The sequence below is a fragment of the Hypanus sabinus genome, chromosome 14 (genome assembly GCF_030144855.1).
Source record: "Hypanus sabinus isolate sHypSab1 chromosome 14, sHypSab1.hap1, whole genome shotgun sequence".
Classification (NCBI taxonomy): domain Eukaryota; kingdom Metazoa; phylum Chordata; class Chondrichthyes; order Myliobatiformes; family Dasyatidae; genus Hypanus; species Hypanus sabinus.
Window position 1 is genome coordinate 34,033,159 of NC_082719.1, and position 20,774 is coordinate 34,053,932.

A 20,774-nucleotide genomic window follows, 5' to 3' on the forward strand; every position below is an offset into this window, starting at 1 on the left:
ACAGGGCCCTGGTGAGACTCCACCTGGAGTATTGTGTGCAGTTTTGGTCTCCAAATTTGAGGAAGGACATTCTTGCTATTGAGGGGGTGCAGCGTAGGTTCACAAGGTTAATTCCCGGAATGGTGGGACTGTCATATGTTGAAAGATTGGAGCGACTGGGCTTGTATACACTGGAATTTAGAAGGATGAGAGGGGATCTGATTGAAACATATAAGATTATTAAGGGATTGGACACGCTGGAGGCAGGAAGCATGTTCCTGCTGATGGGTGAGTCCAGAACTAGAGGCCACAGTTTAAATATAAGGAGTAGGCCATTTAGAACAGAGATGCGGAAAAACTTTTTTACCCAGAGAGTGGTGGATATGTGGAATGCTCTTCCCCAGAAGGCAGTGGAGGCCAAGGCTCTGGATGCATTCAAGGGAGAGTTAGATAGAGCTCTTATAGATAGCGGGGTCAAGGGATATAGGGAGAGGGCAGGGACGAGGTACTGATTGTGGATGATCAGCCACGATCACAGTGAATGGCGGTGCTGGCTAGAAGGGCCGAACGGCCTACTCCAGCACCTGTTGTCTATAAGTGTGAATTAAAACACTTTGTATGGCTGAATTTCAGGTTTCTTGCTGTGTGGTGTGGTGAAGAGAATAAGTTGTGTTGTTGAGAATACGGGAGAATAGATTATTGCAAAACTAGTTGCGGTAATGAGATGGCTCTTCAAGTTGAGATAATTTCAATGAATCAGATGTCTTCTTTGAGATCATAAGGAGTTATGGATTTTCCACAGGAAATGAAGTGGTTGGAAGTTGTTTTGCTCTGTAGAAAATAACTTCATCTAGATGACAGAATTGTATACACCCATTTCAAATTCTCCTCTAGGCATTCAACATTAAACAATTATGTATGATAATCTAGAAAACTCATATTTGTTAACTGGGCGGTCCTAACAAAAACAACATTTACCATGTATAATTACATATTTCTACTTTTGTTACAGGATTATGAATAAAGATTGTTTCCGGACTTTTTGCTGAACTAATCAAAGTTTTTTCAAAGCTTCATGGCTGGATCTGAACCCACATAGAGTATTATGAATAGCTCTATCATTACTGGCTTCCATTAGCTCTCCACTTTTGAACCTTATCAAAATCAAGGCATATACATGCCACATTCTGAAAGGTGAGCATACTAGAAATGTTCTATTCTATGGGTAGTGCCTACAAAAATTTGCTACATCCTGTAGACTTCCGACAAGACGAATAAGAGGGAGAAGACTCATGGAGCCGTGGGCCAGCATGTTCACTGTTTCTATTGAGCTGCTTAAAAGGACCGGCCTTAGAATTAGTTCTGCTTTTTGCTAACGATAGGTCCGATTGGAACAGTCCATAGCTTATTTTGACTTGACTGTTGTGTGATCACCAGCCATTTAGGTCTTACGTATAGTTGGAGCATCCCTATTGGTTGCTTCTATTGTTGCTCATGTAGTCATACGACTAGACGTCGAGGCTGCAAGCAACAGTGGCTTCACCTTATTCGGAGAAGTGTAAGGCAGCCAGGATGAAGATTTCAAAGACTCATGAATAGCCATAGTTGTCTCATGCATACAAAAGCCAGCTGTTAGAGATATGCATGCAGCAGCACAGAATCACCTGATGAAAAACCAAAAGATGATGGAGCCAGTGAACAACGCTACAACGGACGACATTTTCCAGGTGATCCACAAAACCGCTTCTTTTAAATGAGAGCAGAGTCCGTGTTCTGCAGTTTGATGGTGCGTTTTCAGGCTGATTGAGTGGTCTGGCGCTTTGCTGTCTCTGAGGAGGTTCCGGGAGGCAAGTGCCCTTGAGGCCAAGAAGCTTAGAAACAGGGCGTGAGACTATGATCAACTCCTTTTCTCACTGAACTCGCCAGTAAAAGCATTGAGAAAAATTGAAAACATCAAGGCAAGTTCTGAATGTGAGAGTTCACTGCCGTCTACCAACCTCTTGCTCACTCCTGCTGGAGGAAGGTGACTGAGTGTGATGATCTCTCTCTTCAGAGAGATGGTGTCTGTCAGAGGATGGTGTCTGAGCACGATTTAACCGACGTGGTTTATGGATTGAACTGTGGATCACGTTATGATGTGATTTCTTGTTTATGGTAGCTCCTTGCTATTTATGGGCAACCTTGAATCAGGACGGCCTGCAGATAATGCACATTGAGCTGAACTGAACATGGACTCTTCAATTTTCTGTTTTACATTCTGTGATTTAAATTGTTCTTTCTTGTTGTCATTTGCGTGATTTTTTTTGCGCAGAAGGGTTGACGTTATTGTCGTTTGTACGGCAGGTCGATGGTTGCCATTTGCGCAATTTGTTGTTTTGCGCTGGAGAGGGGTTTGACGTTCTTGTTGCTGTTTGTGCGTTCTTTGGTGTGAGGAGTGGGGGTTTGATGTTCTTGCTGTTTATGCAATCTGTTTTTTGTGCAAGGGAGTTGATGACGCTGCCCTTTGCAGTATTTGTTTTGTGTGTGTGTGGGGGGGGGGGTGGGGGGATGATGTCCTTGTTCTTGTTCGCACAATTAGTTTTTTATGTGAGTGGGGCTGTTCTTGTTGCTATTTGTGCGATTTGTGTTTTTTTGCTCTTGGGGGAGGGAGTTAACATACTTTCTTTGAAGAGGTTTCATGGTTTTCTTTGTTCAATGGCTTTCTCTGGAGAAGACACATCACAGAGTTATATACTGTATATATACTTTGATAATAAATGTACTTTGAATCCTTTGATGTTCACTACTATCATTAGCAGTATACATAAAGTAAGTGATCATCATAAACTTTCACGATATTTCCAGCAGTCAGGTGAGTCAAGTGATCTCTGCTTCCTATTTTAACTGTGATACTTTCTGTTCAGCCAGAGGTTTGCAGAAATTTGGTAAATAAAAGTGATGTGTATATTGTGCGGAAGGTTTATCTTAATAATCAACATGCTTGCCCGATGGATCTGAACAAGATTTGCTGTAAAGATACAGACACTCAAAAGGTTAAGTTGCGAGGCTAATTTGGATAAACGTGAGATGGACCTCTTGATTTAAGAGGATTCAGAAAGCATGTAAAATGATAAAGACAAATGGAGAGAAATAATTCCCTCTTATAAGGATTAGAAAGCAAGAGACATTACCTTCAGAATTAGGGGTGGGGCACTTAGCAGTGAAATCAGGAAATATTTTTAAAATTAAGTCATGGAGAGTATATTATAATATGGACAATACAGTGAGGCATAAGTACAATGAAAAACATGCAGAGTCACAGGCATGGGAATTCAAACAATGCACAAAACATTAGCTACTCATGAATTATACAAGGCAGTGAGAAAAAGGGTGTGAAAATCAACCAAAATCTGAAATTCCATGATAGTTCAAGGGGTGATGCATACTGTTCTGTTGCTGAGGTAGGATTAAGATGGTACAGGTTAGTTTAAGAATGGGATAGTTGTAGGAAAGGACTGAAGCTGTTCCTGAAAGTGGTAGTGTGCTACTTCAATCAAAATCGTAGTCCGTGAGTCCCTAAGATCATAAGACAAAGAGCAGAATTAGGCCATTCAGCCCATTGAGTCTGCTCTGTCATTTCATCATGAGTGAATTATTATCCCTCAAAACCCCATTCTCCTGCCTTTGCCCCGTAACCTTTTACACCCTGACTAATGAAGAATGTCATCCTCTGCTTTAAATATACTCAATGACGGTCTGCACAGCTGTTTGTCGTAATGAATTCCACAATATCCCCCTCACTCTGGCTAAAGAAATTCCTCCTCATCTCTAATCTAAATGGATGTTCTTCTAGTCTAAGGTTGTACCCTCTGTGCCACACTCACCTGCTATAGGAAACACCCTCTCCACATCCACTCTATCAAGGCCTTTCAATATTTGATAGGTTTCAATGAGATTCCCATTCACTCTTCTCACCTCCAATAAGTAGAATCCCAGAGGCATCAAATAATCCTCATATCCTTTCATTCCTGGAATCATTCTTATGAACCTCCTCTGGACCCTCTCCAATAGTCACATCTTTTCTTAGGTAAGGGACCCAAAACTGAGCACAATACTCCAAGTGCAGTCTGTCCAATGCCTCACAAAACCTTAGCATTACATCCTTGCTTTTATAACCTAGTCCTCCCAAAATGAATGCTAACATTGCATTTGCCTTCCTCACCATTGACTCTACCTCAAACAAGAGAAAACCAGTAGATGCTGGAAATCCGAGCAACGCACACAAAAAACTGGAAGAACTCAGCAGGTCAGGCAGCATTTATGGAAAAAAGTACAGTCAATGTTTCAGGCTGAAACCCTTCAGCAGTTCCTCCAGCTTTGTGTGTGTGTGTGGCACCAACTCAACCTACAAGTTAACTTTTAGGGAATTCTGCATGAGGACTCCAAGATTTTGAAAATGGTCTATGCCTTTATTCCTTCTACCGAAGAGTACGACCATACACCTCCTAACACTATACTTTACCTGCCACTTCTTTGCCCATTGTCCCAATCTATTTAAGTCCTTCTGCAGACTCCCTTCTTGATGCACCATCAATAACTCACTCTGAGACATAAGGTGAGATATCGGCTTTTATTGACTGAAGAAGGAACCAGCAGTGAGTGACCATCATATTACATCCTGGAGAATGAGGCAGAGGATTAGACCTGAATCGCCTTTATACAGGGGCCTGTGGGAGGAGCCACAGGAGCAGTCAGCAGGGGGTGTGTCCAGACAGGCACACGTAGTTCACCAAACTTCTTCCTCAAACTTGGTCATAATGCCATCAATTCCACCATCCAAATTATTAACATATAATGTGTAAAGAAATGGTCCCAACACCTAACCTGTGGAACGCCACTAGTCACCAGCAGCCAACAGATAAGCCTCCCTTTATTCCTACTCTTTGAGCCAATTTTATTGTTATTTGCACAAGTACATGTATGTGCAGGTGGTGCAATGAAAAATGTGCTTGGAGCAGCATCACACACAGGGTGTTATATAAACAGCATTCACAAGAAAAACATAAATTAGATATAAGTTATACATCATTTTACAAGAAAGGGCACATTTAGAACAAACACGAGAAAATCTGCAGATGCTGGAAATTCAAGCAACACACACAAAATGCTGGTGGAACACGGCAGGCCAGACAGCATCTACAAACGTTTGTATAAGGAGAAGCACTGTCGACGTTTCGGGCCGAGACCCTTCATCAGGACTAACTGAAGGGACAGATAATAAGAGATTTGAAAGTAGTGAGGGGAGGGGAAAATGCGAAATAATAGAAGAACTGTCGAAACGTCGACAGTGCTTCTCCTTATAGATGCTGCCTGGCCTGCTGTGTTCCACCAGCATTTTGTGTGTGACATTTGGAACAAAAACATGCCCAATGCAGTACAATGAAAACAAAGCAGTCATAGTGTTGCAGAACTGTAGTGATTAGATTTTTGCCAGATGGTTCAAGAACCAAGTGTTTGAAGGGAAATAGCTGTACTTGAATGAGGTGGTGGGTGACTTCAAGCTTCTGTACCTCCAAAAAGATAACATAGATCAGACCTTTGATGGTGAATCATACACAAAGTACTAGAGGAACTCAGCAGGCCAGGCAGCATCTATGGAAAAATGTACAGCTGACGGGCTGAAACCCTTCGGCATCACTTTGATGGTGGATGCTGCTCTCCTGAGGTAGTGCTTCCTGCAGACAACAGATTTCAGGATATACAGTACTGTCAGTGATAATAAACCTGATTTGGATATTCACTCAATGGTGGGGAAGGACTTGTCTGTAATGTATTGGGCAGAGTCCACAACTCTTCGAAGCTTCTTACATTCCCGTGCATTCAAATTGCCTTATCAGACCATAATACAAGCAATCAGGATACTTTTAACAGTATATCTGTAAAAGTTTGTTAGTCTTTGCTGACAAGCTGAGCTTCCTAAGAAAGTAAAGATACTGGTGCACATTCACCCTCCTTCCTTTTCCTGAAGTCAACAATCAGCTCTTTAGTTTTGCTGATGATGAGTTAGAGGTTGTTGTTCCAGCACCACTCAACCTGTCTGTCTGGCTCTGGCATGCTGACTCATCCATCCACCAACAATACAGCCATCAGTAAATCTGAAGATAATATTGGAGCTGTACCTAGGCACAAAGTCCTGTGCATGTACACAGTAGAGCATGGGCTAATATGCAACCTTATGGCCAATGTGTGTGATAATCATCATGGAGGAGATAATGGTAACAATACTCACTAATTGAATGTTGCTGATGAGGAAATTGACTATCCAGATGCAGAGGGAGGTACAGAGGCCCAGTTCTTGAAGCTTAATGATGAGTTTGGATGGGATTATTTTGTTGAACATTGTTTGATGTAAGCTCTACTGATAGTAGTCACTGAGGCAGGTCACAATACTCTTCTTGAGCACCAGTACAATAGATGCCTTTTTGAAGCAGGTGGGTGTTGTGACTGTGATCAAAGTCACTTGAGAGACACTGAAGCTAGTGATATAGAAGCCTTTATTCATCACAACTTTCAGGAATTCTTCTGGAGACACTCTCAGTAGAGTCTCACAAACACAAAATACATCACATTTTTCTACCTTTAAGAGTAAAGGTTACAGTAGGTGGTTCAATACAATTTCAATAGTTACAATGACATTGTTAATTTCAATAGCTTAGTTTGACAATGCTTTCTTTAAATTACTTATCTGAAGTAAGATGTATTTGAATGTTCACATACCTTTCCTGGGTATTGACGTGACAGGATCAGTCTGGTGTGCAAGCTTCCTTGAACTTGTTTACAATGGTGCAAATTACTTAAACTCATAGTTGCCTGCTAATTAACACAAGCTCATTGTCTTACCATTTGAATGTCTCATGGTCACCATTTTGCCAACCATATCTCTTAGTCTATGGGCTAGCCTGTGCTCCACAGTCAATATTGTTTATTTTCTAACAAGCGCTTTTAATTTCAATTTACTGCTTGCAATTTACAATGATAACTGAAGACTGGTTCTTGTTTTAATTAATATCTGATATATCCTCCTATCCCAGGAAGGCCAAACTTTAAGGACGATCTAATTAAGTAGGGCGGCAAAAATACCCTTCGCTTCAAATCCCCTCCCCAATTACTAACATATCTATGTGGACCTACATCTACACTATCTATCATCCCTAACTGCCTATCTATAAGACTCAGCAGGGAAGGCAATAAAACATTCCAGACATTTGATCACATCCTCTTCTTGAATACTTTTATCCTCTCAGTATCAATCTGTCTTTAAAATGCAACGTTGCCATTCATGTTCTTGTTGCCTCCTTCCCTGCCGGCCTGTTGCAGTTGACATCACATCCATATCTTTGCCCTTCAGTCTCTGGTAACTGAAACGACATGGCTGTCAGTAGTTACTCTGTGGGCTGAGGGGTCAGCAAGGAAACTGCTCCAGGTTCACAGGCAACGGTTCAGATTCCATGCCAAGACAGAAGATTGTCAGAATAATCTGACAAGTCTCTCAGTCCCGTTGCTCAATCTAAAGGAGGATTTCAGATAGTCTCTAGTTGAATGGCTGTAAGGATGTCACTCAGGTGACACCCCCTCCCAAACTGTTCTGTCGATCACTGGCCTGACCACTGAGGACCCAGCTCACTCCCATTCAGACTGGGATGGTTGCCTTCAGACATTGTGTGCAATTTCTTCTCTTTCTCAGTCTGCCTTGCCTTTGAGATTGTGGAACTTGATGTCATAACTCAGATCCCTTCCCATCTATTTTCTCAATATCTTTCTATCCTGATCTATACAACTAATCATCTACCTCTAAGGACCAACCTTCATTACTGTTACCTTTATATAGTATTTTAACACTTTATTCAGTTTGCTGACATACTCTGTCATTTACTTTTACTTCAGTAAACTGATTTAAAAGAGCTAATGGATATCTTATTCAAATAAGAGGGTCCTTCATATGATACTGACTCATGAAGATCTCCGAAACTCCAGCAACCCACTATTCAGATGAGTTGTTTATTTGCCTTTTGTGAACTTAAAATACTTCCAGCATTTTAGTTGATGTGATACTCAGACTATTTAAAGCTAGGGAACATTATACTGAATATTCAGAATGAATCTTAAATTTTCAAAAACAATACATAATTATAAGATTACTGAATGAGTCACAATGTTGATAGCTGTTTGAATATTCTGTCAACATGCATGGCAGTCAGCACGAAAACCTTCAGGAGGGAAAAAATCTAGGTGACCTGCTCTTATCAATCTACTCAGTTCCATTGGGTCTGTCTATAATGGTATTTATAAGATTGTCCATTATACATTCCTTGTAAGGCCAAGTATCAACCAGACACAGAGGATATCTTCTGGCTCATGGGACTATCTGTACTGCTAAGTGGAAAAGGTGCAGAGCAGGTTATTGGATCACTTAGTTTTGTTGTTGTTTAGCATGCATAAGATCTTGTGTTGTTGTTTCACCAGATTGGTAACTTGTTTTCAGGTATGACTAATGCTTCTTCAGAAGAATGTTCCGCATTCTTCATTGAAATTACAGAGTTTTGAGAGATACATTATGGAAACTGGATCCTCCACCCAAACTCCACACCCCACCCCCACCAAGGCTGACCAACAAGCACCTATTTACACTAATCTTAAATTAATCACTTTTGAATTAATTTTCTCAATTTCCCCATTAATTCTCAGATCTTGCACTCAGCTACTCACTCGGGGCAATTTACAGTGGTCAATTAACCTTTCAACTTGCACATCTTTGGAATGTGGGGAAAACTGGAGCAGTTGGAGGAAATACAGTCACTGGGAGATTGTGCAACAAAGGTCAATACTGACACTCTATCCGTACCAGTGTGAAGCAGCAACTCTACTGTATCACCACAATAGTCACTGCACCACTGTAATGAACATTAACTCTGTTTGCTCTCCACAGATACTGCTGAGAATTCCCAGAAATTTCTGGGTTTTTTTCAGATTCTCAGCTTCTGCAGAACTTTTTTTTTGGAAACTGGTGAATGCATTCACCTCATAAGAGGCAATGAGAATTGGCACCCCAGCTTCAGTACTGAAGGTGTACTCTACAACAAGCAGAATCCCCAGTGAGTCTGTTCCAATAAAAAAGGACAGCAGATTGGCATCAGCAGAATATATCTTCATTAACTTTGATAATGGGAAATGGCTAGTCATGTGCATTAGACAGAACCTATATTATCCAAAGCACACACAACTGAACTCTAACTTACATGATTGTGGATGAAATTGGCCCAGTTTGGGTTAAAGAAACTTTGGGTAAAGAGTCACAAAATAAAATACAGATGTTGGAAATCTGAAATAAAACAGAACTTGCTTAACATACTCAGCAGGTCAGACATCTGTGGAAAATGAAGCAGAGTTAATATCTCAGGTTGACAACCCTTTTTGTTAGATCATCTGAGATATTCCTTTGGGTCTATTCATTCCCTCCCCTACCCTTCCTATCAGCAGCTTAAAACAACTTGTCTTCTCAGCATCCAAGTTTTGATGAAGGGTCTTTGACCTGAAAAGTTAACTGTTCAGAAATGAGGATAACATCCAGAAATTGTTGTTATTTAGGAATTAGAAAAGAATTGTAGAAATTCCAGAAAATTACAATCACCAGGCTGAGATATCTTTGGGTTCTTGTGGACTGCACCTGAGCATTTTTAAAGAAGTGACTTGTGAGAGAGTAGAAGTGACAGTTCCAAAATTCCTTGGATTTGGGGGAGCTTCCATTAGACTAGCCGACCGGTAATGTAGTGGACTTTGAGGTAAGTGGTCCCGGGTTTAAATCCGGCTGGCTCCTTGCATGCTTTCCATCCATGCTGGGTTGAATGTTCGATGTGCCACAAGGCATGGAAAGGAACAACTTCCATTAGATAGGAAAACAGCAAATGTGACAACGTTATTCGGAAACAGAGACTGAAAGCAGAAAAGCATTGGCCAGTAAGTTTAACATCTAGCAGAGGGAAATGATATAATTATCTTTAAAAATTCTTATAGTACTTAGAAAAAATCGTGGTGTTCTGGCAAAATCTTCATTGTTAAAGAGAGATCATGTTTGATCAAGATAATGGAGTTCTTTAAATAAGTGGATAAGACGCCAATATCAAAGGTTATGTTGAAAAATAAAAGGGGAAAAGGCAGCAGACAGAAGATTGGCTGCCGAACATTATAAATGATTCTTTTGCTGTTTGGCATAAGATACTAAGCATTAAGCTGTGGGGAACAGTCCTGGGGCTTCAACTTTTGCAATTTATATATTAGAATTCAGATAAAGGCATTGAAAGCAGGTTTGCTATATTTGATGAATACACAAACTTAAGTTGTAAATACGAGAAAGTCTGGGGATACTGGAAACCCAAAGCCACACATGCACACACACAATGCTGGAGGAACTAAGCAGGTCAGGCAACATCTATGGAAATGAATAAACAGTCGATGATTTGGGCCGAGACCCTTCATCAGGACTGAAAAAGAAAGAAAATGCCAGAATAAAAAGGTGGGTGGAGGGGAAGGAGGCTAGCTGGAAAAGTGATAAGTGAAGCCAGGTGGGTGGGAAAGGTCAAGGAATCTGATAGGAGAGGAGATAATAGGATGAAGGGAAGGAGGAGGGGAACCAAGATGAAGTAATAGGTAGGTGAGAAGAGATAAAAGGGGAAGGGAGTAAGAGGGGATGGGGGGGGGGCGGAAGATTTTTTACTGGAAGGAGAAATTGATATTCATACCATCAGTTTGGAGGCCATCCAGACAGAATATAAGGTGCTGTTCCTCCATCCTGGGGGTAGCCTCATTTTGGTATAAGTGGAGGTCATGGACCAACATATTGGAAAGGGAATGAGAATTAAAATTCTTCGGCACTGGGAAGTTTCGCTTGTGGTGGATGGAGTGGAGGTGCTCAGTGAAATGGTCTCCCAATTTACAATGGTCTTACCAATGTAGTTATAAAATCATAAGGAGACAAGCAAATATGGAAAGCAAATATATAAGCAAACAGGGAAGCAAAGACTTGGCAAATGGATTGTATTGTGGAAAAATGTGAAATTGCCGATTTTGGTAGGTATTTTTATTTAAACAATCATATTATCCAAATGCTAGGAGATTCAGAGCTGTGAGCTCCAGAGGAATCTGGATATATCTGTGGCGATTTGCAAAAGCTAGAATAAGGCTAATCAAGTAAGAAGGAAAGCAAACAGAATATCCTCATTAGTTGCTTGGGGAATTGAATCCAAAAGTAACATGTTATGTTTCCATTATATGGAGGATTGGTGAACCACATCTGGAGGATGTATTGCATACTGTCCTGTTCCGTCTACTTAAGTAAGAGTGTTAGTGACTTGAATTCAGCCCAGTGGAGGTTTACTGGACTGGTAAGTGAAATAGAAAGATTAATTTAGAGGGAAGGGTTGGATAAGCTAGGTTAATATTTAATGAAGTTTTGAAGAGTGATGGGAGGCATGTTTGAAACAGTCAGAATCTTGGGGGGATTTGACATGTTTATTTACATGGGATAATCCAGAACTAGTAGATCAGTGTTTCAAAATAAAAGACAGCATTTTGTTTTTCTCTCAGAGGGCCACAAGGCTTTGGAACTCTTTCGTTAAGACAGGTGAAACAATGGCTTTTGAAACATTTTTGGCAGAGGTATGTAGATATTTGATAAGCAGTGGAGAGAAAAGTTACCATCAGCAGATGGGAATGTGGAATTAAGGTTACAGATTAGTCATAATCTTATTAAATAGAGAAGCAGGCTTGAGGGAATCACATGACCGACTGTTATCCATAGTTAGTGCTTACATAACCTTATCTTTGCCTGAAAGATATAATTTAAAGTAAAAATAGTGAGGAAGTGTTATCCATCAGACTGAGACCAATGCTAAGCAAATGCACGGCATACTTTTTTGTATGTCAAAGGTTTTGAAATAAAGCCTTCTGAGATGTTTTAATAGATGATCTCCAGATACGTTAGTTCTCAAAGTTCAAAAGTTCAAAGTAAAATATATTATCAGAGAACGTACATGTCTCAACTCTGATGCTTTTCCCTGTGGGTATACTTTGCAAATCTATTGAATGGTAACTGTAAACAGGATCAACAAGCAGGAACAACAAACGGTGGAAATGTAAAGATAAATAAATACCAATAAATAACAAGAACATGAAATAACAAGGTAAAGAGACCTCAAAGTCAGACTATTGTTGTGGGAATACCAGAAACAGAATGAACCCTTTTCTGTTCAAAAGCTTAATGGCTGTGGTGGTAACTGTTCTTGAAGCTGATGGTGCAAGTCCTGAGGCACACATACCTTCTAGCTGATGGCAGCAGCGAGAAAAGTGCATGGCGTGGGTAGTGATGGTCTTTGATGATGGATGCTACCTTTCGACAGCACAGTTTCACATTGGTGTGCCCACTGGTTGGAAGAGCTTTACCTGTGATGTAATGGGCTGAATCCACTACCCTTTGTAGGTTTTTTCACTCAAAGGCATTAGTGTTCCCATGCCAGACCATAATGCAGCCAGTCAGCACACATGCCACCAGAGATCTATAGAAATTTGTCAAGGTTCTGATGACATACTGTAGTCTCCAAAGGAAGTAGAGCTGCTGTGGTGCTTTCTTTGCAATTACAGTTATATGATGTGTCCAGGACACATCCTCTGAGATTGTGACACCCAGGAATTCAAAGTTACTGACCTCTCCAACTGTAATCCTCCAATGAGGACTGGCTCATGGACCTCTTCTTTCCCTCTCCTGAAGTCTACAATCAGTTCCTCGGTCCTGCTAACACTGAGCGAGAGGCCACCATTATTATACCACCCAGTCAAATTCGCTGTGTCTCCCTCCTTTGATATGGCCCACAACAGTGGTGTCATCAGTGAACTTGTCTTGGAGCATGAACCAACAAAAGCAGACAATATCTTAGACTCACACAAAATATTGGAAGAACTCAGCAGGTCAGGCAGCATCTATGTAAGTGAATAAACTGTCAACGTTTCAGGCCAAAACATTGACTGCTTATTCATTTCCATAGATGCTGCCTGACCTGCTGAGTTCCTCCAGCATTTTGTGTGTGTTGCTTGAGTTCATAATGTACAGTACTTATAAAAAGTATTCACCCCACCCCCCCCGAAAGTTTTCATGTTTTATTGTTTTACAACATTGAATCACAGTGGTTTTGGTTTTTTTTTGACACTGATCAACAGCAAAGACTTTTTTGTGTCAAAGTGAAAACAAATTTCTACAAATTGATCTAAGTTTATTATAATTATTAAACACAAAATAATTGCATAATTACTCAATCCTTCAAGTCAGTATTTAGTAGTTGCACCTTTGGCAGTAATTACAGACTTGAGTCTGTGTGTTTAGTTCTCTACCAGCTTTACACAATTGGACACAGCAATTTTTTCCCCATTCTCCTTTACAAAGCTGCTCAAGCTCTGTCAGATTGCATGGAGATTATGAATGAACAGCCCTTTTCAAGTTCAGCCACAAATTCTCATTTGGATTGAGGACTGGACTCTGACTTGGTCACTCCAGGATATTACCTTTGTTGTTTTTAAGCCATTCCTGTGTAGCTTTGGCTTTATGCTTGGGGTCATTGTCTTGCTGAAAAAAGAAATCTTTTCCCAAGTTGCAGTTCTCTTGCAGACTGCATCAGGTTTTCTTCCTGGATTTCCCTGAATTTTGCTGCATTTGATTTACCCTCTACTTTCACAAGCCTTCCAGGGCCTGGTGCAGCCACCACCATGCTTCACTATAGGGATGATGTGGTTTTGATGACGAGCAGTGTTTGGCTTTCGCTAAACATAGCATTTAGTTTGATGGCCAAAAAGCTCAATATTGGTTTTATCAGACCACAGAACCTTCTTCCAGCTGACTTCAGAGTCTCCCATGTGCCTTCTGGCAAACTCTAGCTGAGATTTCATGTGTTTTTTTTTCAACAGTGGCTTCCAAGGGAGGGTGAATACTTTTAATAGGAACTGTCAGTCAATGGCTACCCATCCGTACAAACACAGCCAAGCAGATTGCAGAACAACTAGGCTCCAGGAGTAACTCATTGCCTGTAACTGTGTCAATACTTTCTAACAATCTGTCACCACATCATCTTGAGTGAAGTAGGGTATCACTACATTTGCTTCTCACACTGAGATAGCATTTGGAATTAGAAATCAATTTGGAAGCAGACAATCTGTGAGGAGGAAAGGATGCAGTCAATACTATCTGTGGAATAGCCTATGTGCATTTCTTGAACCCATTTATCCTTCCTTTTTTCTTTGCTGCCAATTTATCTTCCCACCTACCCTAAAGGAATCAATTCCTACATCCTTCAAGAAAAGTACACTGGATGCAAATGATTTTTGATGATTTTTTTTGGTTAGGACTGCAATTAATTTCTCTTGATATCAGGGGCGCTTCTTGGATGGAGGTGTTAGGCTTCATTTTGTTATTTCACACACCTCTAGGTTTCAGACATGAAAGAATGCTCTTGGTCCCCAAGTCTGCCAATTTGGTTGCTTGTTGACTTACTTGTGTATACAGTTATGAAAATTTCATCATTGGCTGCCTGAAATCAGAAGCATAAAAGTTGAACCACAACTCTGAGGGCTGTCCATATATGGTTACAGTTCAATCCTATTTAAGTGTAGGCATGGAAACAGATCTTTGCCCAAGCTCAGGAAATATGTGCAATTGGCTTATGATTTTTGTCTTAGCTCCTTCCTCAAAGAATTTTCTAGATCTAAAATACACTTGTCTGGTATGGGGAGGTAAGGTGAAAAATAAAGGGACATAAATGAAGAAGCAAAATGGATAGAAGAAGCCAGCTACACACAAAGTTTGCAACTTCATTCTTAAAGGCAATGGTTAAAAGTTTTGAGAAGTGAAAGCTTTAGGTGACAAATTATTCAATAAATTTTAGGCTTTTGAGTACCTGTTATTTACATATCCTCATGAAATTACACAGTGAACTGGCAGAACTCAACTCATTGTGAGCAATTCTGGGCCTGTTATCTAAGGAAGGATGTGACAGCCCTGAAGACGGTCCAAAGGACTTCATGAGAATGAGCCTGGGAAATAAAAAGTTTAATATATGAAAGTTGTTTGATGTCTCTGTTTAATGGTGTCCAGAAGGATGGGTGGAGTTGGGGGGGGGGGGGGGAATCAGGCAAATCTCATTGAAAACAATCAGATATTTCAAAGGCCTGGATAGAATGTGGAGAGGATATTTTCATTAGTAGGATAGTCTACAATCTGAGGGTGCACCTCAGAATAGAGGAACAGTCCTTTAAAGCTAATACGAGGAGGAATTTCCTCAGCCAAAGGGTATTAATTCTGTTGCCACAGAGGAATTTGTATCTGTATTTAAGGCAGGGAGTAATAAGTTCTTGATTGGTAACGGATCTGCAGGTTAAAAGAAGGTAGGAGATTGGGGTTAAAAAAAAATCGCCATGACTGACTTGCAAAGTAGATTCAATGGGCTTAATAGCTTGATTGTGCTCCTGTATCTTATGGACTAAATATTTTGTGCCTGTGAACAAAAATGAAGGAAATGTTTACAGGCTGTTCCTAAATTGCAAATGCCCAACATGTAGACACCTTCTACATACAAACCAGCTCCCATAATACTCTGGAGCAGCACTGTGGGGTAGCAGTTAGTGCAACACTACAATGCAGCGATCAGGGTTCAATTTGCACCGCTGTTCATAAGGAGTCCGTATCTTCTCCCCATGACCACGTGAGTTTCTTCCAAGTGCTCCAGCTTCCTGTCACATACGAAGATACATTTGAGTTAGGATTAATAGGTTGTGGGCATGCTCTGTTGGCACTGGACACACGTGGGCTGCCCTCAGAAAGTTCTTGGACCGCATGGGTCATTGAGGCAAGTGATGCATTTTCACTGTGTTTAGATGGACATGTGACCTATAAAGCTGATAGTTTCTTTTTAAATTTAAAAGTATACATATCGACATATGCTTATTTCTACAAATAACAGAACTAGTTTCCCTCTCCACCTTTAGTAGTTCTTTTTTGTCAGCCCTATGTACTTTTGACAACATTAATTACCATACTGTGGGGCATTGTTAGCATATGGAGTGATTTTTGAGTATTTTCCAAGGTGAGCAGCTTCAAATTCCCGGTCAACAACATCTCCAGGATGCATACCGGGCCCTGCACATCAATGCAGTCTCGAAGGAGGCCTAAGCGCAGCTCCACTGTGTTAGGAATTTGAGATTTGGAGTATCACCAAAAACTTTAGTAAATTTCTACAGATGGACAACATTCAGACTGCATCATAGCTGATGTGGAGACTTCAATACAAGATGCTGCAGAGGGTTATAGACCCGAGAAAACGGCATCTTCACTGATGACTCTCACTATCAGGGCATTCCCTCTTTTTGATACTACCACTAGGGAAGAGGCACAGGAGCCTTAAGACTCACACTCAACGATTTAGGAACAACTTCTTTCTCTCTGCCATTAGGTATCTGAACAGTCCATCTATCATGTTATTCCCTATTTTACGGTATTTATTTATAAGCTGTCACTTACAGATTTTTTATGCATTTACATTGCATCGTTGCCAGATTTCAAGTCTTCTGTCAGTGATAATAAATTTAATTCTGATCGATATGAAGATCTATGCAAACTGAACCCGTTCATTACCCGGGGACAACCCACAAATGGAACGAGGGTGAGGATTTTCAAACAAATTTGGAATAGTTTCTGTGCACGCACTTTGCAGGTCTGTGAGCGAAGGATATATCGCTGCCAGGAGGTGAGTGCAGTGCAGCACAGCAGAAACCATCGGCAGCCATTGCGCCCTCAGCAAATGCACGTTCTCCGCCGACAGCACTCACTTTCCAAGACTCTCCCACCCCATACCAACACCAAACCTCCCCAATCCCCCACCATTGTTCCTACTACAGTTACCCAGGGAACCGGGCGTCAGAGCGGGGAAGGTCGCGCCAGTGACGTCGACGGAAAGGGTCGCATGTTTCTGTCGTGATCGTGAGGGGCAGTGGGGCTCGGTGAGTGGCAATGTCCGAGACGGCGGCGATTGAGTTGGTTATCAACGAGGAAGCGGAGTCCAGAGCTCCCCTGTGCCCACATGGTAAGGAGAGAGGAACGGGATTTGGAACAGTCGCGGTGCACAAGGCCTGCGAACTGTTGTATCGGTGCAGCATGTGGATGAAACGGTTTGTACAGAAATAAAACACAAACGCTGCGTGACTTCCAGGGCCAAAGATTTTGGGAGAGGGTATGACAATGTTTTAGGTTCACAAGCGTTGCCAGTCTTTTGCATGGTGCAATGGGCACCTTAATCACGTAACCAGAGCTTTTTATAGCTCCTCGACCTATTAACTACAGCGACCCAGTATCCTTGTGCCGCGGTTGTCAAACAAACTTCTGGCGACGTGTGGTTGACGAGACAGCGTTGGACAATGTGTGGTTTCTGGGGCGCGGCATGCTGAACCCGCCCTGGCATTTACATCTCAATTATTTATGAAGAAGCGAGAATTTGAAAAATGTAATGTTTTACCCTGCAAACTTTTTATCTTGTTGGTTGGTATTTTGATCAGCTATAAAGGATATGTTCACTAGATGCACTCGAATTTACACCCCCTCTGCAATCTCCGATCTTGGAGTCTCATACTAAATTAGAGATCAGGTGAAAATCTAGGCGCGCACTCAGCCTCTTCCATTCAGAAGTCCAGCTGCATCAAAATCTTTAGCTGTCGTATACAGGTTATGAATACCTGACTTATTGGCAGCCAATACATATCAATGAATGTTTGGAATGGTGATGGATTTGTTGGCCGCTGGGGGCTTTAGGATCTTGTGTAATGAGGGAATAGAGCATTTTAGTGTGCCTTCTGCCCATCTCCTCCTCCCCATTCTTGCAGCAATCGTAGCCAGTTTGAGCAAGCAGAACTCTAAACGTTTAGTAGGCTCACTCACTCATTGAATCATTGAGGTTGGCTGATTTTCACTTACCATCAATGGTCCCTCTAAGGTGTGCATGTGCACACAACATCGTTTGCTACTTGCGCACAAAAGGTTGCCACTCTCGACCTTATTGGCATGTTAAGTATATTTCACGATTGTACACAGTCACATTTCCTTTTCCAGTTTCTGATGCGGATGTTGTTGACATAGTGGAGTTTGTGATAATTTGTCTGTAGATTTTAGAACTTTCATTGAAATTATTCAATATGCACATGTTTTCACTGGGCAAAAAATTGCACAGCACAAGATTGGTTGTTAGGTATAAGAGGATGCATTGCTTACTATGTCTGATTGCTCTCTCATTTCTGTTCCATTCTGACTTACAGATTGTTTGGGTTACAAACAGTTCTCAGAAATCAAAAGTGATTGCATCCTAGAGTTTTCCTGTAGTATGCTTGCCTGTAAACACACTGGTCCCCACCTTGCTCTGGCACTTCTTGCTCAAGCTTTATTGATGTTTCGAAGGTCTTCAGATGAGCAGCAAGCCACTGTTGATTCAAGGAGCTTCTGAACATAAAGGGAATGCTGGCTTAGGCAATGTACCAGATTAATTTTTGTTGTTCATGTTACAAATACCTAAGCAATGAAGCCATTTCCTTTTCTCAGTGTATTACCAATGTAGAGCCATTTTTCCCCAAGGCAAGTTCCTATCATATAGTGTGGTGGATCACGTACAAGTGACTGACTCTGTCCCGCCCCTCTGTTTCCCATTCTGACCTTTTACCTTTTTTCACCTGCCTGTTACTTCCCCCAGGTTCCCTCCTCCTTCCCTTTCTCCCATGGTTCACTCTCCTCTCCTTTCAGATTCTTTTTTTTCCAGCCCTTCACCTTTCCCACCTGGCCTCACCTAACTCCTAGCTACCCTTCTTCCTCTCCCTCCACCTTATTATTCTGGCATTCTCAGTCCTGGGATGGCAGGACTTTCATATGAAGAAAGACTGAATCGACTAGGCTTATACTCACTGGAATTTAGAAGATTGGGGTGGGGGGGAATCTTATTGAAACGTATAAAATTCTAAAGGGATTGTACAGGCTAGATGCAGGAAGATTGTTTCCGATGTTGGGGAAGTCCAGAATGAGGGGTCACAGTTTAAGGATAAAGGGGAAGCCTTTTAGGACCGAGATGAGGAAAAACTTCTTCACACAGAGAGTGGTGAATCTGTGGAATTCTCTGCCACAGGGAACAGTTCAGGCTGGTTCATTGGCTATATTTAAGAGAAAGTTAGATATGGCCCTTGTGGCTAAAGGGATCGGGAGTATGGAGAGAAAGCAGGTACAGGGTTCTGAGTTGGATGATCAGCCATGATCATACTGAATGGCGGTGCTGGCTCGAAGGGCTGAATGGCCTACTCCTGCACCTATTTTCTATGTTTCTAAGTTCACCAGGTCAGGCAACATCTGTGGAAAGAGTTCCCAGCTGTGAAATGATTATTATTTCCCTTTCTACTGAAGTGTTTTAAACTGCTGAGCATTTACAACATTTTAAGTTTTTTGTTTTGGATTTAGTTTCTGCAGGTTTTTAAATTTACTCTGTGTGCTTAATGAGGTCCTCCTAAAGGAGTCCAACTTAATTTCTAAACACGAGATTGTGTAGATGCGAAATTTAGACCAACACACACAGTGCTGGAGGACCTCAGCAGGTCAGGCAGCATGGAGAGGAATGGAGACAGAGTTGACACCCTTCATCAGGACTGGAAAGGAAGGGGGAAGAAGTCACAATAAGAAGCTGGGACGGGGAGAAGGCAAAGGAAATTGTTTGGTGAAACCAGAGGGGGCAGGGGAGGGTGGATGAACTGAGCAGTGGGGAGGTGATAAGTGGAAGAGGTAAAGGGCTGAAGAAGAAGGGATCTAATAGGAGAGGAGAGTGGACTATGGGAGAATGGGAAGGAGAAAGGGGACCGAGGGAGGTGAAGAGAAGAGGAGCGGTTAGAGTGGAGTGGAGCCAGAATGAAGAATGGGGAAAAAAGGGACCGAGGGAGAATTTACCAGAAGTTAAGTACATCAATATTCATGGTGTTAGGCTGGAGGCTATCCAGACAGAATACGAAGTGTTGCTCTTCCAACCTGAGTGTGGCCTCATTGTGGCAGCAGGGGAGGCCTAGATTCTGTTTTGATCCATCTGGACTACTGAGTCTGATTTAGTTGTCATAATAGTGGGAGAGGAGCTGTCTTTTAGCTTGGTGGTATGTACTTACAAATTTTTGTATCTACTGTCCATTGAGAGGGCTGTGAAGAGAGAATGTCTGGTTGTGTGGGGTCTTTGATTATGTTGGTTTCTTCATCAAAGGAACAAAATGTGTAGACAGTCCATAGAGGGGAGCAAGAAACAATCTTCTGGAAGAACTAAGTGAGTCTATCAGCTTCTGTGGATTTCTACCCAAAACATCGATAGTTCCTCCCACGGTTGCTGCTTAGCCCACTGAGTTCTTCCAGCAGATTATTTGTTTCTCCAGAGTCCAGCATCTATGGTCTCTTTTACCTTCACGGAAGGGTGGCTGGATTCATGCTCTGCCCAGCTGTGTCCATAACTCTGGTTTCTTGTGGTCATGGACAGAGAAATTGCCATACATGATGCATTTTAATAGGATGTGTCTGAAAATTGGTGAGGGTCAAAGGGGACATGCAAAATTTTCTCTGCCTCCTGAGGAAGTAGAGGCACTGATGAGCGTTCTTGGCTGTGGCATCTACCTGGTTGGATCAGGATAGCCTATTGGTGATATTCACTGCAAGGAACATGAAGCTCTTA

At 41.6% G+C, this 20,774-nt stretch overlaps 1 protein-coding gene across 3 annotated transcripts in view; it reads left to right on the forward strand.

Annotated features, from left to right (window-relative positions):
* The first annotated feature begins 16,840 nt into the window (after positions 1-16,840).
* Positions 16,841-20,774, forward strand: part of zcchc4 (zinc finger, CCHC domain containing 4) — an 86,009-nt gene continuing 82,075 nt past the window's right edge. Inside the window, exon 1 of one of the 3 annotated variants that reach the window (XR_009515639.1) lies at positions 16,841-17,132. Coding sequence is in view for 2 of the 3 variants with exons in the window: in XM_059988985.1 (XP_059844968.1) it covers positions 17,060-17,132 (73 nt within the window). In the remaining variant the exon portion in view is untranslated. The remainder of the gene's footprint in view (positions 17,133-20,774) is intronic. The other 2 variants (XM_059988985.1, XM_059988987.1) reach the window with 2 other exon arrangements.